General features: G+C 41.5%; 1 protein-coding gene across 2 annotated transcripts in view; it reads left to right on the top strand.

Moving 5' to 3' along the window:
- The first annotated feature begins 552 nt into the window (after positions 1-552).
- The window catches only part of SH3GL2 (SH3 domain containing GRB2 like 2, endophilin A1), a 202582-nt gene continuing 175812 nt past the window's right edge, over positions 553-27322 (top strand). The window contains exon 1 of one of the 2 annotated variants that reach the window (XM_059071062.2): positions 553-1186. In XM_059071062.2, the coding sequence (XP_058927045.1) occupies positions 1142-1186 (45 nt within the window). In that variant the 5' untranslated portion in view covers positions 553-1141. Of the gene's footprint in view, positions 1187-25256; positions 25325-27322 lie in introns of those variants that run through there. The other variant, XM_067041444.1, reaches the window with a different exon arrangement.

Genomic DNA, 27322 nt, shown 5'->3' with positions numbered 1-27322 from the left:
CCATGCTGTTTCCTTCCTCATTCTTGGCAATATCTCTCATCTTGGCTTCTGTCACTCTGGCTTCTTCTCCTTATAACTTTTGGTCCCCACATGGGGACCAAAAGTTTTTCTCTATGTGCTTCTCAGTCCTAGAAAAACAAGAGGAAGTGACTAATCACCAGCATACAGAAGCCGTCTAGTGCTGCTTTATTAACAATTCATCTAGTTACAGCAGAGTTTCGCTTGAGCCCAGCCATATATACTTCGTTGCATATGTAGTATTTGTACAATTTTGCGTCATGCTTTTTTACATTACATAATGCTTAATTTAGGTTGAAAATCCTAAATCCACTGTCATAAGTGAATGCCAAGTTCATGTTTGGGCTTTTTCATAACTGTAAACAGAGGATTAAATGCTATTTACCTGACCAGCTTTAAAGTTTAAATATTTTATTCATCTTCTTTTTAAGTTATTAAGTTGTATCACATCGAACCCCCCCCCCACACACACACACACCCAGCATTGGTGGCTTTCCCTAACGTTATGTAGGCTTAAGGGATAGTGAAACCAGGACAGAGAACTGTTTCTGTGCCCAAGCGAGCAAGGAGCAATAACTTATTCATTACCCGAGAGAATGCCACTCCTCCTTTCCAGGCTGCAAAGAGGCCAGTCTCCAAGGGTAGACGGGCTGGTTTAGGCAGCGTCTCTGCGGCTACCTGGAAGCGGAGCAAGTCACCTGAGTCGTGCCGGTGCCTGGGCTGCCAACCTGCAGCCACCGGGCCTCAGTCCGCGGGGGCAGGAGGACACTCCCGGGGAGGGAGGACCCCCTTGGTCCTCTAAGCAGACAGCCGGCCCGCGGGTGCGGCGGCGCCAGGTGCCGGTGCCCAGGTAACGCGTGCCCCGGCACCTGCCGCGCCAACCCTGCGCCCGGGGCGGGGCTTCCCGCGTCCCCTTTAAGAGTGCGCGTTGCTCGCCCCTGACGTCAGGGTGTCTCTCCGCACGAGCCCGCGTCCCGCGCCTCTCCGCGCCCCCGCGCCCACTGCCCCGGCGGTTGCACAACGAGCGGCGGCTTGGTCAGCGCGCCGCACCGCCCGGTCCTCCCGCTCGGCCTCGCCGCCGCCGCTCCCCGCACCGCAGCAGTCCCGCGGGTCCTCCTGCGCCATGTCAGTGGCCGGGCTCAAGAAGCAGTTCCACAAAGCCACTCAGGTAAGGCGCGTGACAGGTGCGCCGCGGGGCGGTCCCGGGAGGAGGCGCGGAGGGCGCGCTGGACGCCGGCAGCGGGCAGGGAGCGTGGGGATCCCGGCCAGCAGCGAGCCGGGCCCGGCCGCGCCCCGCATTGCTCGCCTAGCCCGCCGCGGCGGCGGCCCGGGCATCCCGGGGCTGGGAGCCCGCCTTGCGTCCCGCACCCCCGGCTCAGGGCGGCGCTGCGGGCATCCACGGGTCCCAGGCGTCCAGCCTAGTCGCTCCGACTGTCGCAGCTGCATCGCCCAGCGCGGGCGCGACAGGGAGGGCGCCCCGGGGCAGCGCCGCCTCGGCGCGCAGGTGCCCGGGCGGCGCGGCGGGAGATTATGTAAAGTCGCCTTTTCCCTGGTGACCTTGCGGTGTCGGTGCGCCCGGCTGTCCCGGGATGTGCTGGCAGGAGAGGTGGCGCGCCTTGGGGGTGGCTGCGGAGATGCCCACGGTCTGCGCTCTTCCCCTGTGGTCTCCGAATTTCGCCTTCCAAGGCTTCCGCAGGCTCCCTAGGAATGGGAGGATGGGGCTTCCTTCTGGGAAGCTCATGCGTTAACTTTTCCTTGGAGAACTCTGTCATGAAACTCCTTTGAGGCCAAGGCTCGACCAGCAGTCTGCATGCCTTTAAAAATTTTGGGAAATTTTTTGGGTTTTGCAGCCTTAACATTACCAAATCATCATGTATTTCAAAGTATTTTTAGTGAGGCTTTTATATCTTGGATGTGCCCATCTTTATGGGGTTAATAAGCTGTGATTATAATAAAACTTCTTTAATTCAGATTTTAATAATTTAAATCTCGCTGGGTTGGGTTGAAGAATTTTACATAGGGAAAAATAAGTGAATACTTGTAATGTGACCTATTTCTTATATAATGAGTATGGTTACTTTTTTTTTACCCTTCTGAAACAGTTCTAGTTTAAAATAAGAGGTCTTAAGCCAAGGACTTTGTTGATTTCTTTAAATATTTCACCTAATTTAGCCTTAAATATTTTTTTTCATAGATTTGCTCATAATTAATACCCAGCTTTATCATAATTTCTCAGAGAAGTAGTGAGGTTTTTCCCAGGCTACCACAATAACAGTCCTATTATAAACCACCTCCAGAGAAGGTGAGGTTTATGTTTTACAGAATTTGGATTAAGTTAGGGTGAGAGATGCAGCATGAAGTTCATCTCGTGTGCCCACGTGCCATCTCTATCACCACAGACCTGCCTCTATAGAATCAGTTATATTTGTCAACTTGGGAAATGGAGAAAAACTAAGACTATTTCGGTAAAAATACCCATTAATGTATTTTTGCTTTTCACCTGGGATCTTTCTGAGACTTCTCTGCCAGAAGAAATATTTGTAAGTATAAGTGCATTGTTGGTGTAATTTGGAAGGCCTCTAATAACTTCATACTTCACATTCCTTCAGGTTTACAGAAGCAGCATATGTGCTATCCAGAAATTGTCAGGCAGGATTTCTTTGATGTCACTAACCTTTTTTATTTCTGGTAATTGTCACTTCTATAAAGCATCACCCCACCCCCAGCACCAAATTGACTAATACCACATCCTTTTTCCACTTTGATTCTGAAGACTTCCTTTGCAAACCCTGGTGTCCTACAAGGCAATTGGGAACCTTGGCGTTGGAGTGGGAAAGGCTAAGGATTGACCCATCTCTGCTGTCTATGACCTTGAACAAGTTATATAACTTTTGTATCTCTCCTTGCTAGAATGAGCATAATAACCATTTCTTAAAATTGATGTAAAGATAAATGAGTTTGTAGAACACACATTTAAAAATGTTCAATAAATGGTATTAACATTAAAAATAATTTTTTAAGTATAAAATACTGTCCTTTATATTAGTAATAATGAGACATGAGGAAATTATAGAAGCTGGAACTTCTAGCTTTGCTACCTTAGAAAATTAATCAAACCACTCCATTTTAGCTAAATTGTGAAGTTACATGCAACCTTGAAGTTCAGAATAAAAACTTGAATTGTGGTGTGAAAGAACTTCTCAGAGCCTTGGAGGAGGTCTGCTTGTGATGAGATGAGATTAGTATTTATCACACTGAATCCAGAGGCAGAATCACTGTGTCATTTTCATTTTTTTACTGAAAAGCCTTTCATTTTAAAGGTGAAGTGACACGCAATCCCTTATCCATAACTTAATGTAGCACAATCTTAGAAAGCCCAAGGCAAATGTTATTCTCCCTGTGCATGTGTGGGCATTTTCAAGGGCGTGTAAAGCCAGCGCTAATGTTTGCATGTGACAAAGATATTAGCGGAAATAGCCATGTCCTACTTTTTAAGCCATTTTCCCCCATACAGTTCCATGAACTTGATCTTATCTACAGAGGAAACTTTAGACCTAGAATTACTCCTTTTTGAGAATGGATATGCTGGATTAAATACACTATGTTTATAAGTGGAAGGCTCTGCTTCAGGAACATTTCTCTTGTCTCTGTGAAATTCAGTGTTTTGCTTATGTTTGTGAGGGATGATATTTGTATTAATAAAGCAGTTTATTTTCAGTGTTTACCCACTGATTGGAGATCTCTGAATTAGATGTGTCACCACTGTTCTCTTGGTTTGGAAGTGATTATTTCTGCCTTGTTGCTGACAATTATTTTCAACATCTCTGCTCTTTTGAGATTAAAAAATGCCTTTGCCAAATAAATTTTATTAAAGGGGAAAATCCTTTAAGCTTGAGAACATGTTAAAATAGCAAAAATTGATCATCTTTTTTACTTGAATATAATTTATTACTTAATTGCTCATAAAGATAATTTATCATGCAATTTGAATAAATAAGATACAGTTTTTTAAACTATAAAATAGGGCAAATGAGCATGCATTATTCTACTTTAGTGAGTTTTATGTATATTGAGATTTCATTTTAGCAAGAGTAATGCCATTTTTTTTCATTTGTTGGTTTAAACCAGCAGCAGATTAGGTAAAAATTGCTCTCCGGTTCCAGCTAACAAGCTGTTCTTGCAAAATCTGTACTTAAAAAAAAAACTTTATCAAGCATTTAATATGGACACAGCTTGCTGTAGAGTGAAAGGTTCTTCAGAGTATAATTTGTTAGGTCCCTGTATTAGTTTGGTAGCGTTGCTACAAAGTATCACAAACTGAGTGCCTTAAACAACATGAATTTACTGTCTGTCTCACACTTCTGGAGACAAGGTGTTGGTAGGGCTATACTTCCGCTGAAGGTACTCGGCAAGGATCTGTTCCAGGCCTCTTCCGTAGCTTCCCGTAGTTTGTTGGCAATCTTTGGCCTTTCTTGGTTTGTAGACACATCACCCCGATATCTGCCTTCATGTTCACATGGTGTTTTCCCTGTCTATGTCCCAATTTCCCCCTTTCGTATGGACACCAGGACAATAGGGTGGATGGATTGGGGGGCCCAACGTACTTGATGAGTACGTCTTAAGTAATTATATCTGCGTGACCCTATTTCTAAATAAGGTCACATTCTGAGGTACTGGAGGATAGGACTTTGGCATATGAATTTGGAGGGGGTGCTAATCAGCCTAAACAATCCTTATTTTCCTAAAAGCATTCACCACAGTGTTCTTCTAAACATTGTGTTTGATTCAATGTAAAGGGACAACTCAGTCTGTAAATAATAACTTTTTATAGCATAAAATGAGAAATGCTTTCTTCTTTTCAATGAGTTTGGTTAGGGTATATACCTATTATAGACTATACCTTCTGATTTTTTTAAAGGATAAAACATATTTGGTTAGCCTGTGTTAATTATGATATAGTCTGGTATGTAATTATTGTCACACTCAGATTCTTCAACTGGAAACATGTAATTACATTGGTATTTTATGCTTTTCTGTTTTAACTGATTTCTTCATGCTTTCATCACATTTTAAATGCTGTGTTTTATATAGATGTTTTGCTCTGGAGAATGTTACATGAATCTGTTTATGCATTTGTTGATTCGGTGAGACTTAAAACTGGTTAAGGTATTTAATTAAATATATAATTAGTTATGACTATCTGAGTGAGGTCCTCAGTTCCTTAATTGCCTGCTCTTAGCAGTAAAATCTCTGCTGCCTTCACAATCTTGAGTATGATTTACCTCTATCCCTGCACCCTCTGTCAGGTTCTTAGCCTGGTGTCCATAATAGACTGCAGAGGACCTATTTATTTGCTAAAATTATGCCACATTTTATATGTGCAGTTTTCTGTGGGAGAGTGTCATTAGCCTAACACCAGATTTTTAAAGGAATTCCTAATTCCTAGCTCTCTTCCCCACAAAGTAAAAATACATTATAAGAAGCTGATCATGTCATCAGGAGGGAATGAGGTGGTCCTTATAATAGTGATCACTCCCTCCATTCTTTACTGGGCTTTACAATGTCTGCTCAGAATACAGCCTTCTCTGAATGAATTTTAGGGGCAATCAAATATATTAAAAAAAAGTTTCTAGGGGTGTCAGAATTGAATGGGATGTTTGTGATAATGTATATAAAAACCTCCTGATACACTTGGCAAATGGACTTGTGGGGTGTTTAAACTGAAAGTGGTGACTGAGAATCATTTCCCTTGAAACTGAGATTCTTCTTGATTGAAGTTTTTTTCGTGGACACGGTTATATTTTTGCAAGGGCTCTCCCCTCACAGTGATTCTTCAAAGCTTTAAATTGAGTTTATATGAATTTTGGTTCCAGTCTACTTGGAAAATTTAAAGTACCTCCCAAATTAATTAGAAATACCCTTGAAAATGGCAAGGCTTGGTTGGGGAAAATGGTGACTGTTTTGAGAACAAATGTCATTGTGGAAGGAGGGCTTAACATTGGGATGCTTAAGCTGGCAGAGCAGATTCCATTCTGCTGAGCCTGGCTGCATAAAGGCGTCAGGAGCCCTGGGCTTTCTTTACAGTGGGTGGTTTGAGGAAGTGAGCAAGAAGGGTAAGACCACAGGTAGGTGAATAATGAGAATTGTGTGAGTTGAAGAACAGCTCCAGGGTTTAAAGTGGTGGGGCTTTCCTAGGGATGAGCAGTCCTTCAGAAGTTAAGGCCAGATGGGCAAGATTCTGGGGGTTAGGAAATTAAAGGACTTCCTTCGCTTTCCTTTTTCCCCCGTTCTGTTCTTTTAATCCTTTGTACCCTTGTTTGTGTTCTTTTATGTGATGACCAGTTGGGTGTGGCCACAAGTGGGGAACACAGAGGTTTAGGAAAACAAAGTTTATTATATTCACAGGTCCTAGAGAGACAGTCACTGCACACTGAGAGAGGTCACAGGGGAGGAGGGCCAAGAAAGTGGGCTCAACCAAGCAGGTGGGGAGCCAAGAGAGAGGACGAAGACCCGTGGACAAGCACCTTTATGGAAGGTCAGGGTGGAGTACGCAAGAAAAGGGATGAGAGAATTTCCTTGGTGCATGAGAATGTTACTAGGTCACGGTCAGGGGCAGGCAGAAAAAATACACCCTCGTGGTGTGGCCCACCTTATCACACGGGTGCACTTAGTCACCTGGGTGGGGTGCTCACAGCTTGAGTGTGTGGGGATGTTGAGGGAGCAGGAAACAAAATACGAAGTTTTAAAGACTTTACAGTACAGCCTTTCTCTCTCTTGCGCTCTTTTTATTGGTTTAGATTTTCTTTATTTCCCTGACCAATTTGGAGCCAAAATGTTTGAGTGATTTATATGGTCTATAATGGATAATAAAGACTAAGAAGAGAGCTGTGTATAGCTGTACCTATTAAAATGTCATATTGTGGGACCCTGTCAAGTATTCTTGCAGACTATCAACGAAATATTTTCAAATGATATTGAAACTTCAGCTGAGTCTGATGCTTCGGGAAATTACTATTTATGAAGATTTTACATTTAGTACAACTTCTAAAATCAGAATATGATGTTCTCCTTGCTTTGCTCTAACCTTTCTCCTCTAGCCCTCGGTCAAATAATATATGGTATATGACTGTAGAAAAGCTATCTGTCATTCTCTAGAACCACTCAGCTCCTAGGAGGTTTGCTCAGATTATTTTCTAGCCTCTTCTGACTTGTGATATCTGAAAGAAACAGAAGTATCTTTCTTATAATTCACACTGAATTTACAAGTAGATCCTAATTGGAGCAGCTTAAGCAATATCTCAATATCAAGGTACAGTTCTTGTTAGGCACATACAGATAGTTTGCCTTTGCTTTTTAGTGTACAGGAAAGATCATCCACAGTGAACACTCCCACTGGGAAAAGAAAGAATGGGAATCATGGCATTTATGGTCCATAACAGTGATGCCATCTGCTGAGTAAGGTGAAGTCCCCCGCCCCTACAGTAAAGGAAGTTCCTTGGTTTTACCCTGTTTCTGCAATCTGGGAAGAACTCTTTTGTTCTTTCTTTTATTTGGCCAAGTCTAAAGAGAGTGACAAGGAGTGTGGCCTCTGGGAGCTGCAGAGCTTCTTTAGGTGGCTTCCTGTTTATTTAAATTTGGGGGTCACTTTACTGTCACAGGCTTCTAACTACTCATGGCTCATGGCTGATTTGACCAATAACATTTCTTCAAAAACTTAGAAGACTTCTGATATGTTTTATTCTTGTCGTTCCACTTGCCAGTTACCACAGTGGAATCTTTTTGTTCCCCACTGGATCCGTTTGACCTTTTTGAGATCTCATTTTCAACCAGTACGTTTGGTTTTGTTAATCTGAACTTTGCACGAAGTCCTAATGCTTTGGTTTAACCAAGGGTTCTTAAGGGATCTTTGTTGCTCAAACCTCTTTTCATTCTTATCTCCTGTTATTTGCTTCAGGGATCCAGGATGACTAGGGTTCCACCATCTTTAACACGTGGTTTTCAAGATTGCCAAAGGGAAAGAGTGTGTTGGATCAAGCATGGGAGATTTTCACGGGCCAGACCTGGAAGAGGAGTGTGGTCGGCAGGACATTAAGACCTTCAGTGACCCTCCCTCTTGTAAGGTCCCCTCCCCTTTGAGTGTGGGTCAGCCTGTCACTATGAAAAGATGTCCATTCTGAGATTATTACTTTATATGGCAAAAGGGAGATTGTACGGTTGGGCGTAATCTAATCACACGAGCCCTTTAAAAGAAGAGCATTTTTTTTCTGGCTGGTAGCAGAAAGGGAGGTCAGAGAGGACTAGACGTGCTGTTGCTGTTCAAAGATGAAGGGGCCATGTGACAAGGAGTGTATTTAACCTCTAGGAGCAGAGAGCAGCTCTTGGATGGCAGCCTGCAAGGGACCTTCTAAGGTCCACAGCTTTTAAGAACCGGATTTTGCCAACCATGTGAATGGAAGAGACTTCTTCCCCAGAGTCAGCAGATAGGAGCCCAGTCTAGGTGACACCCCGTGGCCTCGTGAGACTGAGCAGAGACCCAGGCAAGCTGGCTCAGGCTTATGACGTGTAGAACTCTGAGCAAAATAAATGGCTGTTGTTTTAAGCTGCTAAGTTTGTGGTAATGCAACAACAGAAAACTAATAGAAGGAACAATCTGTTATGTTTAGGTTCAGTTCGCTGGAACTTGTAACCTGGCCAAGCCATGGAGTACCTAAATGCAAGGGAAGAAGGGAGGAGGCTGGGAACTGTGGTCTCTTGAGTGGGTGTTGGTAAAAATCTAGAAGCCTTTGCGATGCCTTGTGTCTATAACACATTCATTTGTATGGGTGCTTATGTGTGTATATGTATATACACACATTTACATACAACGTAAACACTCACACATAAAATTTAAGTCTCATTTGCTGTCAGTCTTATTACATAAGGTTCAATGTTACATATGCCTCTTTTAATACATGTTATATTTTATAGTTTTTTCCCCATGGTTAGTTTTTTTGGTATTTTTCTCTGGTGAAACACAAGTTTCTTTTTGTAGTCCCTGATCAGTTTTAAACAGTGAAGCTGTTAATTACTTCCTGAGCATCCTCTTAGCTTGGTAGGCTGCTAGTGCAGAGAGCTTCATTAACCTTGGAATGGAGAGACTGTAGAACATTGAAGAGTTTTTTGAATTGTTAGTTTCCAACAAGGCATCAGGGATCTTTACCAGTGAGAGCAGAGTGGTTGACTGTGCATCCCACATCTGTTTCTGTGCTTGTGGAAGGCTGATGCCACCACAGGTACAGTGAAATGCCCTTATCTTGTATGGGCACATTAGACAGCTACATGGTAATTTCAAGTTGTTCATTAAGTAGTTGTTGAGGGTTCCAGGTGACTGTGGCACACGTTGTGTTGTTTGTCGGTGATGTGTTAGCTTCATGTTCTTTGACATGATTCCTGGATCCAAAGCCCTGTGTGGTTTTCTAGGTGTAGCTGGTGGACAGTGCCAGACCTCTTTTGGAAAGGATGAGGTCTTGCACTCTGAGATGTCCTGTGCGGGCTTGGTGTCATTTGACAGCTTGGCCAGGGAGAGACTAGTCAGACAATGTTCTGTGTCTGAGTGAAGTAACCTAAAGGTGATGTAACCTGTAGGAATTGATTACAGAATGAGTACAGCTTTCACCCTTGTCATTCCCTTGTCATTTACTGCTCACTGAAGTGACCCTGGGATGCTTCTTTATGTTGCATGAATGTTGGCCATGTTTATAGTGTTCATTAAACTGCTTAAGTGGCTACTTCTGGGCAATAGGGACCTGCAAACCCAAACCCTTGGACGTGGCTGTCCTCCATCATGTTTGTAGACTGACTGAGTGAAGTGCTTTCTGGAGATGTTCTCTTCATTACTGTTACCAAGATTTTACTCATGCAAGTTAATATCTTGTTACCCAGAGATTCTATTCTGCTGCTTAACACTCAGCTTTTCACTTGAGTGCTGTCTCCTATTCCACTTTCTAATTAAGTTTAACAAAATTGTTTTTCATTAAGCTCTTTTCTGTCCATCTCATCCACTACTCTGTGACTTTGGACTCTTTGAAGCTCACAAATCCAGAATCTTTAGATTTTCTACTTTTTTTTGCCCTTTACCTTTACCTTAAACCCAATCCAGAATTTCCAAAGAGTTACTTATAATGCTCATCACCCATCTCTTCTCTAAATTTTTTTGGACATAGACAGGGAAAACTCGTTTTTCTTAGCTCCAACAGAAGCTTGGAAAGCTTATCATTGTTTACAAAATTTAAATTGTTCAGCAAGTATTTTGTGATCATTAAGATGCATTTAATTCATTTTTACTAGCTCTTTCAGATAGTTTCTATGTCTCAAGATGTGCACACTTAAATCATTTTGATTATTTTCACCATAAACCACCTTATGTGAAAGGATGTGTCCTAAACAGAAAGTTTCTCATAAAATCTCTATATCAATGCATTTGTCTAAATTTGATTACTGTTACTCTGCTTTTATGAGGCAATGAGTTATGCTGATATCATGTGATATGTATTGGCTTTGCTCTTTATAACATTTAAATTATTGCTGTCTTATGTCACTGTGTCTGCTGGTTGCTGCCGTGAATGATTCAAGTGAATTTCTGTAGGCTCTTTTGATTTCTGTAGGCTCTTTCCATGATTATGGTGGAGTAATTTGACTGTTTCCCATATTTGGCATTCAGCTTTATCTTCATGACTTTTGGACATCTGCATTCATCTTTAATTTACTGACTTTAACAATGAATCATTATCCTTTGATAAATGGAAAAACCACTATCACTTATCATAAATAGAGGTATAGGAAATTATCATACAAAAAAGAGAGTTAAGTCCTACATACTTTTGCTTGAGTAAATCTGTGAGCTTGAAGTTTATTCTGCTTTTGTTAAAACAGGAGATTAACAAATGTTAGACAAGCAGTAAATACCCTAACAATACACTGAAGCCTTTTTCCTTCACTAAATCAGAACGATTATAAGAAGACTAAAGCAAATGATATCTTCATCGAGGGAATCAGTGTAATTGAGGATACAAGTCTGCACCAACTGTGTTGTTCAAAACTTGCCCCCTCCCACAGTTTCACTGTGTAAATGGTCGGCTATTCTCTGACTGTCAGGGAATTTTCTGCCCATGATGTAATTTCATTATGTATCATAAAAGCCAAGGTCATTTGTTTAGAGCAGCACTGAGTCATCTGTTCCGTGCTTAATGTTCAGAAGGGTGCCCCAGGTGTGCTTCAGGAGAAGCTCTTGACATACTGTAAAATATGGTAAAAGAATGTCCATCATTAGGATAGTGTAAAACATGAGCAATAGGAACCCGGGATTAGAAACTCAGAGACCTTCGCTGTCCTCCTGGTTTTCCCATTCTGAGGGCCTGTGAGACCCCGGACAAGTCACTAGTCACTTGATTTCATCTCCACCCCCACAACCCCCAGTTCCTAAGTTCCACAGCCGAGGCAAATGGACTTGGACATGCGTGTAGGTTCTGACATTCATGCTTCTGGTCTTGTTCCCCTCTGATTCATATCTGAGTGGAGCTATAATCATCTTTCTAAAGAGCAAATCTAACGTTGCTCCTTGGCTTAAAACTCATCATTGGTCCTTATGGCTCCCAATATAAAGCCCTTGTCAGTCCCATGAGAGAGTTTGGAGTGTGGTCTGATGCTTTTTACCTACTTACTCTCATCTCTGTTACAGCTGTGTAAGTGTGAGATTATCTTTTGCCCCGTACTGCACACACTTACTTGCTTTGGGGCCTTTGCACCATACTGGCCTCTTTGTGGAAATTCTCCTTCCCTCTCTTCCACTTTATACTTGACTAATCACTGCTTCTCTTTCAGGTCTCAGCTTGATAATTTCTTAGGTACCCTTCCCTCATTTGGTATGGGTTAAATGCCGTTCCACGTGCAATGAAAACTGCCCGTAGTGCTTCTCTTAAGTGTGGGGCTTGGCCCACTGCACTGCTTGTTGGTTTATTTCCTTATTGGTATCCTCCAGTGTGGGTATAAAGAAGGGGACCCTGTTTTGCTCTTCATTGTTTCCCTAATGCCTGTTCCTTAGTGGGTAGTCAGTAGACATTTGTTGAATGAATACATCCTTCCTGTTTCTCTTTTATTTATCCATATTTATATATGTTTAAAAGGGGTTATCTTGTGTATGTATTTTTTACTTTATTTCTGCTTAAAGATACATCACATATTTTGAGTTAATTTAGAAGTTGAATTAAAACATGCTCTTATAAAATTGTAAATTTGTAAATTTAAAATAAACTTCCTTAATTATAAAGATGGCTAGCATGGTAGTTAACTCATTAATTACCCAAACCAACCCCATAAGGGCATTATTAGCCCCATTTCACAGATGAGGAAACTGAAGCACAGAGTGGTCAAGTAAGTTGCCCAAGATTACGCAGCTTTGGTGGCAGAGTTAGGATTTTCGTCCAGACTGACTAGTTTCAGAGCTGATAACTGCCAATAATTCTCAAGTACGAGTCCTATTCCAGCTTTAAATGTCAAACTAAGAAATATCTGAAAGGGTTTAGTAATCAGTAAGATAAAGATGAACATCTTAGTAGAAAAATTAGAAAAGAATATGGAAAGGCAATTCAGCTTTCCCTTGTTAGCCACAGGGGATTGGTTCCAGGACCTCCACAGATACCAGAATCCATGGCTGCTCAAGTCCCTTATGTAAAATGGTGTAGTACAGTTGGCCCTCTGTGTCTTCAGGTTCCACACGTGTGGTTACAGAGGGCTGACGTTATAGGAAAGGACTACAAGTGGCCAGGATACAAATATAAAAATCATGGAAATCAAACAGTAATATATGACATTTCTCCTTATTTACATCGGCATGGATTAAAGGGATGATAACATTCTGAGTCAGCAAAGGTTAGTATGTGGGCTCTCGTTTGATGGTGGGAGTGTAGATGTCAGCAGTTTTCTTCCTTGTAATTCTGTTTTTAGGACTCTATTTACAGAAAATAAATGTATGAGCTCGCAAAACTTGTGTACACAGTTGTTCATTTTAGTAGTTATTGTAGTGAAAAGTTGGAAAGAACCTAAATGTCGAATGATAGGGGATAGGGAGGTAAATCGTGATATGTCTGTATCATGGAATATCTATAGCTATTTTATCCATAGGGGAGTATTTATCAGTACAGGCAAGTATTCATGATGATTGCTAAGTGAAAAAAACAGGACATAAAACAGGTATGCAATAGGCCTAATAAAGGGTAAAGAGCTACAATAGTAGGTAAAATACACTGAGAATTTATATGCCAGGCACTTTGCTATCATTCTATAAGGTCACTTTTAAAATTAACATTTAAATAGTGGTTTTTTCCTGGTCAGTTGGGCTTATGGATGAGCAGTCTGTTTCAGCATTTCTTCATCTTTTGTAATTAAATTTTATCTATCACTAAATTTTCTTTCCACTCCATCATCCTCACTTCTTATTCCCATCCCCACTTCCTCAGGTTAAATTGAAAACAAGGAATAGGAGAATCTTGCAAGCCACCTCTGGGATTGGGAGCAAACCCCATTTCCAGCGAAGTTCTAGAACTGTCAATCAATGTAGGTTTGCTCCGTTAGGCGTTTGTCTTAACAGCATTAAAATACCTGCCTCACCCTCCATAGAGCTCTGAATTAAATTGTGCTGCTTGCGTTTCTTCTGAATGCGTGGCTGCTTTTCCCGTTTCTTCAAGAACTGTAGAGGCCTCATGAATAAGAATGCTGCTAATGACTTTTTTTTTTTTTTTTTTTGTGATACACGGGCCTCTCACTGCTGCGGCCTCTCCCGTTGCAGAGCACAGGCTCCAGACGCACAGGCCCAGTGGCCATGGCCCACGGACCCAGCCGCCCCGCGGAATGTGGGATCCTCCCAGACCCGGGCACGAACCCGCGTCCCCTGCATCGGCAGGCGGACTCTCAACCACTGCGCCACCAGGGAAGCCCTGCTAATGACTTTTGCTGCCATTTCTTTCGAATGATTTTTTTTTTCTTGCAGATCCTTAGTCTTATCCTTAGGAAAGACAGTGTCATGGCTTTGACTCTGTTTTGCATAAAGGGAAAGAGGGCAGCTAGGACATGTATGGTATAAAAGAGTGCTTCTGCAAGATGCTCTCTGTCATTTGGTGCATACTGTCCAGCCTCATTCTTTAGCCCTTGTACCAGGAGTCTCCTGGGCATCTGTCACTTCTTAGCTTCTCAGCAAAAGGCCCGTAGGCAGTGCATCCCAGCAAAGAAGAATAAAGCATGGCGGAAACTCTCTAACAAGATGGGAGACATTCCAAGTGATTGCCTTTGAACATGAATGTAGAATTCTGTTAAGAGCCTCTCGTGGGCTTCCTTCTATTGAGGACAGAAAATGCAGAGTTTAGGGCATAAATAGAAAAATAATACCTTCTTCTTTGCACCCCAAGCAAAATAGAACAGAATGGAAGGACCATGACAAGGAAACACAGCCTCAGTAATGACATGGGCCGGCCACCTTCAGCTTCCTCCCAAAGAGGACATGTCTGGCGGGATCAACCAGAGCACTGAGGGTGGCTGCTGGTTGGGTACCAGTGTGCCTTTATGGATAGTTTGGCTTTCTCTGGGGCCTGGCACTCTTTAATGGCTTCAGTGAAAAGTGCTTCAAGCTCTAAGACGAATAGGCTTTGAAGTCATTTCTGGATTAAAGCTTCTTTTTCCAGCCTTTGCAGAATCGCTTTAAATTTCTGGAGCCAATATTTGTTTGTAAGTTGAGAAATAAGAGTTGAAGACTCTGCCTCAATAAATTTGTTATCCAGCATAGTAATCCTGCATATACTAAACGGATGCTTTTACTTGCTGCAGAACTTCAGATTTTGGTCCTCTTAAGTGTTTTGAGACTTGAATATTTAAATATATCCCTGAGAAAGAGTGATTTTTGAATTAAGGTATATGTAGCATGATAGAACTTTGTTACCTATGCGTTCTGTACTGTGCCCTTCTTAGGTGGTTCTCTGAAGAGTTGGAAGAATTTTGCAGGACATTTCTCTCATAATTGGGCATTACTGGTGGAAGGTGAGGTGTGAGTCTATTTGATTTGTAAGTTTTTTAGAGCAGGTTATTAAAATATGCTTTAAAAGCTATTCAGTGAATTATCTTGATTTAAAAACTATCTCCATGGAAGATAGATTCTTATTTGTATCGGTATTTTAGACTCTTTTTGTTCCTGAATGGACCGTTGGAATACTGAAGTCTTGGTTTATGGAGTACCCATGGACTGGGAAAAGGTGTGCAATTCTGTTCTTGTTGATTAAATTACTACACTTTTTTGTTATACTTTTGAAGATGCTTTACCTTTGCCTCATGCTTCATTTAGTAGTGATTCTCACCCCAGCCTACCATCTCTGCAGGTAATTTAAGGCCACTTACACTTATGCAGTGGTTCCCAGACCCGGGTGTGCATCAGGTACACTTGGTTCCTATTGCATAGGAGTCTGAAATAGATCTGAGGAGGGGCACAGACATCGCCATTAGAAAACTCAAAACCCCTAAAACAGCTCCTCAGCTTTAGGGACTGCTGTCCAAAGAATCTTCTATTAATACAACACGGGGGAGAGATACCTACCAAGACCAAATAAGTTAGAGCAATATTGGAAACAAGTTTAAGCATGTTTCTGTACTGCAGGACTTTCCTGAGCCTAACCATCACAAAATTTTCAGAGGTCTTAAAGTGAGGTTTGACTACGTACAGTTGATTTACTAATCCTCCTACCTGTTTCCTCCCTGCTGCCCTTCTATTCTTCTTTCCTTTTTTCCCCTCTTTCATTCCTCTTTTTAAAAAAAATTAATTAATTTATTCGTCTTTGGCTGGTTGGGTCTTTGTTGCTGTGCATGGGCTTTCTCTAGTTGTGTCGATTGGGGGCTACTCTTTGTCGTGGTGCGTCGGCTTCTCACTGTGGTGGCTTCTCTTATTGCAGAGCACGGGCTCTTGGTGCGTGGGCTTCCGTAGTTGTGGCTCACAGGCTCTAGAGCGCAGGCTCAGTAGTTGTGGTGCACGGGCTTAGTTGCTCCGCGGCATGTGGGATCTTCCCAGACCAGGGCTCGAACCCATGTCCCCTGCATTGGCAGGTGGATTCTTAACCACTGCACCACTAGCAAAGTCCCCATTTCTCTTTTTTAAAAAAAATATAAAGATTTGTTGTAGACTACCCATATATAAAATAATGGTCCTCCTTCAGAAGTTCTTAAAGTTTGGTTTTGATATGTTTCTTTAAGTGGAAGCATCATCTGTATTTTGAAAGAAATGTTAGGGTCTTTTGAATAATCCCTTCTGCCAGATGAAAGTTCTTTATTCAGTATGTCAGTTAATTAGATCATCATGATTTGGCTTTTCAGTAACTACTCAGATACTTATTTTCTAACATCCATCTCAGGAAACTCACATTAACTTTTCCCTTTTTGTTGATGAATGTGGAGTTACACCTTAACATTTTGTAGTGTGTATATACTTATTTTACTATTCTAACACCTCTCTTAGGAGAAGGTATGTTGATACTTAACCATTTAACATATGAGAAAATGGAGTCTGAGTACCTTGCCTATAGTTTCTGCAGAAGTGATGGTATTATGAGAGTCTGGGCCAAACTTGTTTTGTATCCTGCTTGCCAATCAGCAGGCTGTTTGTGCCTAAACCACTACCTGCACTGCCAGATGTGTTCATGGCAGCTGTGAGGAATTGGAAGGGAGAGAAGCAATGCAGGAGTGTGATATTCTCAAGATACTGCAAGAGGTAAGGGCTGTAGATGGCTTGCCCTTGCTGAAAAAGCCATTTGCTACAGAAACTCATTCCCTTCTCACATTAGAAAGAACTTAAAAATATGCAGTCGTAGGTTTTTCAGGAATGTTATGAGGATTGAGGAGTAAGCATTCAAGGTTTTTTTGGTAACATTGTGTATTATTTACTTATTTATTTTCCTAAGAGTAATAAACCACGGTGCTGTTGAGTTGCAAATATGGCAGTACAAAGGCCTTTAGCCACTAAGCTTTGTGGTCTTGATTTGATATTGTTTGTATATTCATTATATTTAATACACGGGAGCTATCTTTTCATGGTTGATAATTCATGTCCTTTGGATGAGTGAAATTGCTTAGAACTTTGACTCCTCTGTGGGAAATAGACTTTATCTAGTTCCTACTCCCATTTGGCTTTATAGGTCCTGATTACAATGACTTATTTCTACATTGTACAGTCTCACATTTGTATCAAGGTTACTAATCATGTAGAATTTTCTTTTTAAAAAATAAATTTATTTATTTATTTTCGGTTGCGTTGGATCTTCGTTGCTGCATGAGGGCTTTCTCTAATTGCTGCGAGCGGGGGCTACTCTTCGTTGCGGTGCGCGGGCTTCTCATTGTGATGGCTTCTTTTGTTGCGGAACACAGGCTCTAGGCACGCGGGCTCAGTAGTTGTGGCTCGTGGGCTCACTAGTTGTGGTTGTGGTGCACGGGCTTAGTTGCTCCGCAGCAGGTGGGATCTTCCCGGACCAGGGCTTGAACCCATGTCCCCTGCATTGGCAGGCGGATTCCCAACCATTGTGCCACCAGGGAAGTCCTAGAATTTTCTTTTCCGATGCCAAACCTCTCCCGTCAAACGTTGGCAGTTGTTGTAATGTCAGGTATTTTTCTTTTCTTTTTTTTTGGCCGCACCCTGTGGCATGTGGGATCTTAGTTCCCCAACCGGGGATCAAACCTGCGCCCCCTGCAGTGGAAGCGTGGAGTCTTAACCACTGGACCACCAGGGAAGTCCCTGTAATGTCCATTTTATTAAAAAAATTTTTTTTCTGTGGTACGCGGGCCTCTCACTGTTGTGGCCTCTCCTGTTGTGGAGCACAGGCTCCGGACGCGCAGGCTCAGCGGCCATGGCTCATGGGCCCAGCCGCTCTGCGGCATGTGGGATCCTCCTGGACCGGGGCATGAACCCGTGTCCCCTGCATCGGCAGGCAGATTCTCAACCACTGTGCCACCAGGGAAGCCCTGTAATGTCCATTTTGAAATGCTATGGAAGTCCCTCAGTCCACTGCCCACCCTCCCTCACCCCCCACCATCGTGGTTCAAGCTGTGACCCAGCATCTCTCCTGCCTCCAGTCAGGTCATATTTTAGCCAGAGGGATCCAAAGCTGAATATATCTTTGACCTTTATGTGCTTAAAACCTTCCAATGGCTTCTGGTTGCACAGACTAAAATCCTAAATCATGAGCTTCAAGGGCCTGTCTGATCTGACCCTTGCCTCTCCACCCTGATTTAGTGACAGGTTTCTGCTCTCACTGTGCTCTGGTCATCCATCTGTCTTACAAATAGTAGGCGTTAAATCGATTACCTGCCAGGTTCTGTGCTAAATTCTGAGTGTAGTGCTAAATTCCCTGCCTTCATGGAACTGGCAGCGCAGTGTAGGAGACAGACCAATAATCCTGCAATTGTATGGTTAGACATTGTCACAAATGCAACAAAGAAATGCTAGACTGCTATGACGTGAGGTTATACTTGACGTTGTGTTGTGGAGAGAGAACACACTCTCTTCACACCTAGGAAGGTTCAGGGTGCTTATCAGGGGCAGCAGGGGAAGCTCTTACCAGCAGAGACAATTCCAAATGTGAGAAAGGGACCACTATTTGCACATAAAGAACAGATGATGGTTTCAGAGATAGCTGCATATGTTAATTCAGAAAGGACAGACTTGAGGATAGATACTACTTCTTGTATTTTACTGAAGCTAGGATCTTGGAACATCTCTAGCTGGAGTAGTTTCTGTTGAATAAATAAAATTGTATGATCTGATTTTCAGCATTAGCTTTCTTATCAAAGACCGTATCTCTGGCTTTTCAGAGTGGATGATCATAGAGTGTCTCTCTGAGGATGGGAATTTAAACTGAGAAAAAACCAGCCCTTTGTGAAGTTGCCAGTAGAACAGGCAGATGTGGGGCTCTGCAGCCAGGCCTTTGTGGCTGGATTGTGTGTACCTGTCCTCCCCTCACCCTGGGGACACTTCACTCCTACTCATCCTTTAGCCCTTAATGCAAATGTTACTTCTTGGAAGCCCCTTCTTGGATCTGATAGATGAGATGAGGTTGCCCTTTAATTTGTTTACTGTGGTTTGATACTGTGCATTAATATTGTGGCCATTTGATTAAATGTTTATCTCCTTCATTGGTCTCTAAAGTCCTGAAGGTAGGGATCAAGCTTCTCTTTGCTTACTTTTGGGGATGATGATAAGGATAAGTAACATAAAAATAGTGCTTACCATTTAGCTTAACCCCATAAAAAACCTATGAGGTAGGTACTATTACACCCATTTTACTGATGAAGAAACTGAGGCACAGAGAGGTTAAGTGTCTTTTCTGAAGTAAGACAACTATTAAGTGAAATAAGTCAGACAGAGAAAGACAAATACTGTATGATATCACTTATATATGGAATCTAAAAAATAAAACAAAATAGTGAATATAACAAAAAAAGAAACAGACTCACAGATAAAGAGAACAGACTAGTGGTTACCAGTGGGGAGAGGGAAGGAGTGAGAGACAAGATAAGGGTAGAAGATTAAGAGGTACAAACTACTATGTATGAAATAAATAAGAGCTCCATCAAAAACCAAACAATCCAATTAAAAAATGAGTGGAAGACCTAAATAGACATTTCACCAAATAAGACATACAGATGGCCAAGAGGCACATGAAAAGATGCTCAACATCACTTGTTATTAGAGAAATGCAAATCAAAACTACAGTGAGGTTATCACTTCACACTGGTCAGAATGGCCATAATCAAAAAATTTACAAACAATAAATGCTGGAGAGGGTGTGGAGTAAAGGGAACTCTTCTGCACTGTTGGTGGGAATGTAAATTGATACAGCCACTATGGATAGCAGTATGGAGGTTCCTTAAAAAACTAAAAACAGAACTACCATATGACCCAGAAATCCCACTACTGGGCATATACCCTGAGAAAACCATATTTCAAATAGAGTCATGTACCACAGTGTTCATTGAAGCACTATTTACAATAGCTAGGACATGGAAGCAATCTAAGTGTCCATCGACAGATGAATGCATAAAGAAGATGTGGCACATATATGTAGTGGAATATTACTCAACCATAAAAAGAAATGAAATTGAGTTATTTGTAGTGAGGTGGGTGGACCTAGAGTCTGTCATACAGAGCGAAGTAAGTCAGAAAGAGAAAAACAAATACCATATGCTAACGCATATATATGGAATCTAAGAAAAAAAATGGTACTGATGAACCTAGTGGCAGGGCAGGAATAAAGACGTAGACATAGAGAATGGACTTGAGAACACGGGAAGGGGGAAGGGTAAGCTGGGGCGAAGTGAGATTGTCATTGACATATATACACTACCAAATGTAAAATAGATAGCTAGTTGGAAGCAGCAGCATAGCACAGCAAGATCAGCTCGGTGCTTTGCGACCTAGAGGGGTGGGATAGGGAGGGTGGGAGGGAGACGTGTGTATATGTGTACATATAGCTGATTCATTTTGTTGTACCAGAAGCAATTATACTCCAATAAAGATGTAGTAAAAAATTAAAAAAAAAATAAATCAGATACAAGGATATATAGTACAACATAGGGAATACAGCCAATATTCTATAATAACTATACATGAAAGGTAACCTTTAAAAATTGTGAATCAGGGACTTCCTTGGTGGTCCCGTGATTAAGAATCCGTCTTGCAATGCAGGGGACGCCAATTCGATCCCTGGTCGGGGAACTAAGATCCCACCTGCTGCGGGGCAACTAAGCCTGCATACCACAACTAGAGAGCCTGAGTGCTGGAACTACAGAGCCCCCGTGCTCTGGAGCCTGCGCACCACAACCAAAAGCCTGTGCGCCACAGTGAAAGATCCCACGTGCCACAGCTAAGACCCAATGCAGGCAAAAAAAAAAAAAAAAAAAATGTTGTGAATCACTGTGCTATACACCTGAAACTTATATAATGTTGTACATCAACAATGCCTCAGTAAAATAAATAAAAACAAAACAAAACATAACAAAAGCAAACAGAAAACAAAGTAACACAGCTGTTGATGGTGGAGGCAGAATTTGACCCAGGCAGTCCATCCTTTGGATACTGGAGTAGACTTTAAATCAATCACTTAGTGTTTCATTTATTCAGTCAGTGGAGCAGAATAGAAGGTCCAGTGATAAGTAGTGCAGGTGTATTGTGGTAATTTGGTATACGATAAAGGCAGCATTTCAGATCAGTAGAGAAAAGAATGGGTTATTCAGTAAATGATGTATGGAAAGTTATCTGTCCATTTGGAAAACTGGATCCTTTTATCACACTTTATACTGAGATGGATTTTAAGCGGTTGGAATGTATAAAGGTAAAAGAATATAAAGTAGTAAAAGGAAAATACGGGTTCTCTTGAACTGGAGAAAAACCTTTCTGAACATGATTGATAGGGTGCAGAGACAGTACAGTAAAGGTGGGTGATTTTTTGCTACATAAAAATGAAGAGCTTCTGAGTAGCAAAAGCATCCTACATATGGCTGTAACGACTAGTGGGATTAAGATATGCAGCATACAACTAAAGAATAAAATAGACAAAACCCAGCTTTGTCACGTGTGTGGGGTCAGGGGTTACTCTCATGTCCTGCAGGTTCCTCCTTTTTGGGAGCCAGTTAGGCAATGTAAGTTCGATATGTAAGTTCCCTTTGATTAAGGCACTTCTTAGAGTTTATCACAGATAGGAAAGTAGGAGGTGTGGTCAAAGAGAGATGTTCAGAATTCATCACTGTGTTAATGGTAGTGAAATATTGGTGTGGGGTCATCCAGTGGAGTTCTGTGTGGCTAATAAAAATGACGTAATCTAGATTCATTCACGAGAACACCTTTTCTTGATATCATCGGGGCCAGGGGGCGGATTTTAGCGAGATGTGTATAGCGTGAACCTATATGTAAAATTGTAGGCAGGGCCTGTATCCGAACATGTGGCTGGGTGCATGTCTGGAATAAGGTTCACAATGTTAATAATTATCTCTAGATACGTCTTTTAAAAGTTTTCTCTTAAATTTTTTTGGATGTTATTTCTTTCAAAAAGTATATGCTCATTGTTTGTATTTTGTTTTTAATAATAACAAAACTATCCTGAAATGAGAATAAATATCTAAGGTGTATTTTTTTCCAATCTGAACAATTTTCCAGCATATGAAATAAAAAAAATTAAGACGTTTGTTATCCTTTTGTAAGTATTTAAATTCTTTTAAAATTTAAAAATTTTTATTATTTAAAGAATTTTTATGGAAGTATAGTTGATTTACAGTGTTGTGTTAGTTTCAGGTGTACAGCAAAGTGATTCAGATTTTTTTTTTTTTTTTTTTTTTTTGGTGGTATGTGGGCCTCTCACTGCTGTGGCCTCTCCCATCGCAGAACACAGGCTCCGGACGCACAGGCTCAGGGGCCATGGCTCACGGGCCCAGCCGCTCCACGGCACGTGGGATCTGCCTGGACCGGGGCACGAACCTGCGTCCCCTGCATTGGCAGGCGGACTCTCAACCACTGCGCCACCAGGGAAGCCTCCGATTCAGTTTTATATATATACACATATATATACACATATATATATATGTGTATATATATATTCTTCTTTTTCAGATTCTTTTCCCTTATAGGTTATTGCAAAATATTGAGTATAGTTCTCTGTGTTGTACAGTAGGTCCTTGTTGCTTATCTATTTTATATACAGTAGTGTGTATATGTTAATCCCAAACTCCTGATTTATCCCTCCCCTTCTTTCCCATTTGGTAACCATAGTATTTAAATTCTTATAACACTTATTTTTGGCTCCTATAAATGCTATTCCCACCTTTGTCCTTCCTAGCCACTGTATTAGGGATGTTTGAAGTATTCGGGGTACTGAATAGAAGGTCAAACCCAAGGAAGGAAATGGGGTTCAGAAGCATTTTCATTAAAATTGCATGAATACTGGAGTTTATTTCACAGCACAAAGCCTTTCTGCATGAACTGGATCAATGTTTAATGGAAACAGCCTTTTAAGCATTCTTAAACTCTCTGTTCTTAAACTCTCTGTTTTAAATTAAACACACTATGTTCTTTAGCCTTAAAAGATGGAGTAACTAACACAAAGGAAGGGAAAAAAAGCATCAGCATCAAAGATAGGAGTATAATGTGGAAGGGAGAATTCAAATAAAGCACCCCCACACACAGCTCCCTCAGAGATAATATTAAACAGCACAGCTGGTTCAGATTCTGATCTTTTTTCAGTTAGATCTTCAGAGAACAGTTTAATAAAGCATTAATTATGTAGCAGCCCTACACACACTTTAGACAGGGATAATCTCACTGCATAATTTTGCTAATGATATATCTACAGGATACTATTTCTGTCCTATTATAAGATATCTGTTCTTTAGTGACTAGGGGTAGGCTTATTTCAGAACCACAAGCAGCATTTGATATTCAACACTATCTCTGGTTCAATGGCTATATGTACCACTATTTTGGATTTTGTGGGGAATGGACTTTTAAGAATGGTTTTAAGATAATCTGCAATGTGCGGACAAATTGGGGATTTTAAAAATAATTTTTATTCATTTTCCTAGGTGAGGAAGATTGGAAGGCAGAGCATAGGTAAGGATGGGATAAATTGTCTACATAGGTGAAAAATGCCATGTGAATTTAGGGTTTAGGGTTTAGGATATGGAGATTGTAATATGTTGATGGAGCTGTAGTAGGTAACAGATCTCTACAAATTTTTTTTTTCTTTTTCGTTAGCTCTATGATAAACACTGTGATTTTTTTCCCCTTTAATCAGTGTTTTCCTCAGCCTTTTAAACCATTGTATGCATGCATCACCCGAGCTTTTCTTTTTCTTGAATGCCTTCTGCATGTTGTCGTATCTTCATCTTTATCACAGCACTCGGCATCTTCATCCCATTTAGGTCCTGTTGGGTGGTTTTTCTTGTTGTTGTTTGGTTGGTGAAGCTCCTGTTGTCTTAAGTGAGATCATACTCTTTAATCTGAACCAATCTGTTACCAAAGGACATATAGCAAAATGGGTGAAAGGTGGAAAAAATAAACACAGGGCTTAATGTTCAGAGGATATTTTTAGACTTAGAAGCAGCTCTCTGCTTTCCATGAAATGGTCGAGTGTAATTAATGACTCATGTTTCCCTCTTTGGCCAGCCGTTTTTCTTTAATGGATGAATTACTGATGTTTAACTGCATGTGTGTGCTTGTGTGTATGTCTCTGTGTGTGTCTGTGTGTGTGTTTGGTTCTCCAGGTTCATGGAAAGGAGTGTGGTTATTTTGTCTAATGGCTTTGTGGATAGTATTTCCTTTTATCTCTTGTAAAGTATCCTTTTTAGTTGTTACAGAAATCAAGTCTTTCCTACATTAGCTTCAGAAAAGGTGAAGTGGTATATAAAAATAAACCATGGGGCTTCCCTGGTGGCGCAGTGGTTGAGAGTCCGCCTGCCGATGCAGGGCACACAGGTTCGTGCCCTGGTCCGGGAAATTCCCACGTGCAGCAGAGCAGCTGGGCCCGTGAGCCATGGCCGCTGCGCCTGCGCGTCCGGAGCCTGTGCTCAGCAACGGGAGAGGCCACAACAGTGAGAGGCCCGCGTACCGCAAAACAAACAAAGAAACAAAAAACCACGACAGTGAGTAAATTAAAAAAAAAAAATTAGGTATAGAGGAGAAACCCAGTGAGTGGTTAAATGACAGTGTTAATCTTCAGGTTCTCTAGAATGCTTAGGTACAGCCAGAAGTAATTTTTTTAGATCATTTGAGTTTATCTGGTGACTGTTGAATCCTCAGAATTTGGATGTGGTCATTGCAGGAGAGAGTGGGGATCCAGAGTAGGTTCGATTTTGTCAAATAGTTACAAGTGATTCTAGATCTAGTAGTTACAAAAGAGAAATGGTCAAGCTTGGGAATCATGAATTGTTGTTGTTTTTTTTTTTTGTAGTATGCAGGCCTCTCACTGTTGTGGCCTCTCTCATTGTGGAGCACAGGCTCCGGACGCGCAGGCTCAGCGGCCATGGCTCACGGGCCCAGCTGCTCCGCGGCATGTGAGATCTTCCCGGACCGGGGCACGAACCTGTGTCCCCTGAATCGGCAGGCAGACCCTCAACCACTGCTCCACCGGGGAAGCCGAAGTCCCTTATATAAAATGGCCTAGTACAGTTGGTTCTCCATATTCACAGGTTCTGCATCCGTGGATACGGAGGGAAGACTGCACCTCAGCCCACTTGTCTCCCCCAAGATGCATCGTCACATGTAAGGACATTAGCTAAAGTAAAGACTTTAGCTTATTTACCTCAGAAACCTACTCAGTGGTGTCGGTTTGATTGCTATTATCTGAACTCTCTTAGTTTTACTTAGGTAGTTTGTGGTAGGTCACAGTTGAAGTCAATTAATTTTATGACTGGGTTATGATGAAGCATACAGAACTATCTCTGATTCAGTACATTTCATCCAAAACATTTTTGAGCGACTTTGGCTTCTCTCTTTCCAAGTGTTTTGTAGTGGCTTCTGCTGTAGAGGCTAGCTGCTTATCTCTTTCACCCTTGCTTCCAGGAGATTGACACGTCTGATTACTGTCAAAATGGTGGATCTTGCCCTCCAGGTGAGACTTGACCCCTTGTATAGGGAGGAATAGCCTGGTCTCATAGGGACCTAGCAGTGTAAAAATAACAAATATTACTGATTTGAGAAAGAAGGATTACCAACAGTGGTAGCAAGACAGTTGATTATGATATTTTCCTCTTTATTCATCCATTTTTTGGGAAAATGGAGTGGGCACAGATAGGAAACACCTGTACCAGAATGGAAAATTTTCTTTTAAGAATAACAAAGGACTTCTATTATTGAATCTTTTTTTTTTTTTTTTTAATGTTTGAACTAACTGCAGGGTGTTCAACATAAAAATAAATCCTACAGTTATTCTAGAAATTGATGTGCTGTCGGGAAAACTCCACCTTAAATCCGCTTTGGAGTGCATTCAGATGCTCCTATTGTGGTATTTTTTGGGGAGATTATTTTCCTTGGGTAGCAAGTGTTTTATTTTTCAGTTATAGGCAAAGAGCCATATTACTGATGGGGGCCTGGACCCCGTGATGGAGCAGTAGTGTGTGTGACTCTGATTCTTGAGATATGCTACACAGGCTTGGGCCTGTGTTGAGAGCTTGGCTCAGTTCAGGAAGATTTGTTTATGAGAGATCTCCTGATTTGTTAAAATTTTTCTGAACATTATTTGAATCCATTCTGTTCATTAACACCCCAGAGTTACCTGTATAACCATGCTCATAGGAACATGAGTCACAAGAGCCAAAAGGTGGAAGCAGCCAAGTGTCCACTGACAAATGAAGGGATACACAAAATGTGGTATATCCATACAGTGGAATACCATTCTGCCTTAAAAAGGAAGGAGTCCTGTCACATGTTATACAACGATTCTTGAGGACATTATGCTAAGTGAAATAAGCCAGTCACAAAAAGACAAATACCGTATGATCCCACTTATACCTAGAGTAGTCAAATTCACTGAGACAGAAAGTAGAATGGTGGTTACCAGGGACTGGGAGGAGGGGGAATGGGGAGTTAGTGTTCAGTGGGTAGAGTTTCAGTTGGCGAAGATGAAAGTTCTGGGGATGGATGGTGGTGATGGTTGTGCAACAGTGTGAATATACTTAATGCCACTGAACTGTGCACTTGAAAATGGTTAGTGTGGTCAATTTTATGTTATGCATATTTTATCACAATTTTAAAAAATCCAGAGTGGATCATTCTGCTTTGTTTTGGCTTCGGGGCACTGTGGGTGTTGCTCTCCCCATCTTATGATTGTTGATGGAAACTATCAGCTGGAAGGGACCTTAGACTGCATCAGCTCTGACACTCTCATTTTGCGGATGAGAAAGCTGGCTCTCAAGTAAGGAGATTTACCCACTTCATTGGTGGGCATAGTCCTCCAAGCTATGGCTCACCCAGTTTTCTGTGGAGGCAGTATAGAGAAAATTAAGAGGTGGGCTGTGGGGTCTTAGTGCTGGGCTTCACTCTGCCTCTACTACTTAACTCAAATTCACACAGATGGTTCAATTCTTCCATCCTGTTTCTGAATCTATCAAGTGGAAAACATAGTAGTATCCCATGAGGTTGTTATGAGCTGATCTATATTAGCACTTAACCCTTAGCCTAGTGTTTTTGCATACAGCAAGTGACAAATGAATGTTAGCTGTTTAAAACCTGGTGGTCCATGGGTTAGGACTTGGTGCTTTC

This window comes from Kogia breviceps, chromosome 8 (assembly GCF_026419965.1).
Source record: "Kogia breviceps isolate mKogBre1 chromosome 8, mKogBre1 haplotype 1, whole genome shotgun sequence".
Lineage (NCBI taxonomy): Eukaryota > Metazoa > Chordata > Mammalia > Artiodactyla > Physeteridae > Kogia > Kogia breviceps.
Note: the sequence above shows the minus strand (reverse complement) of the source record. Positions and strands in the feature narration are given on the sequence as shown.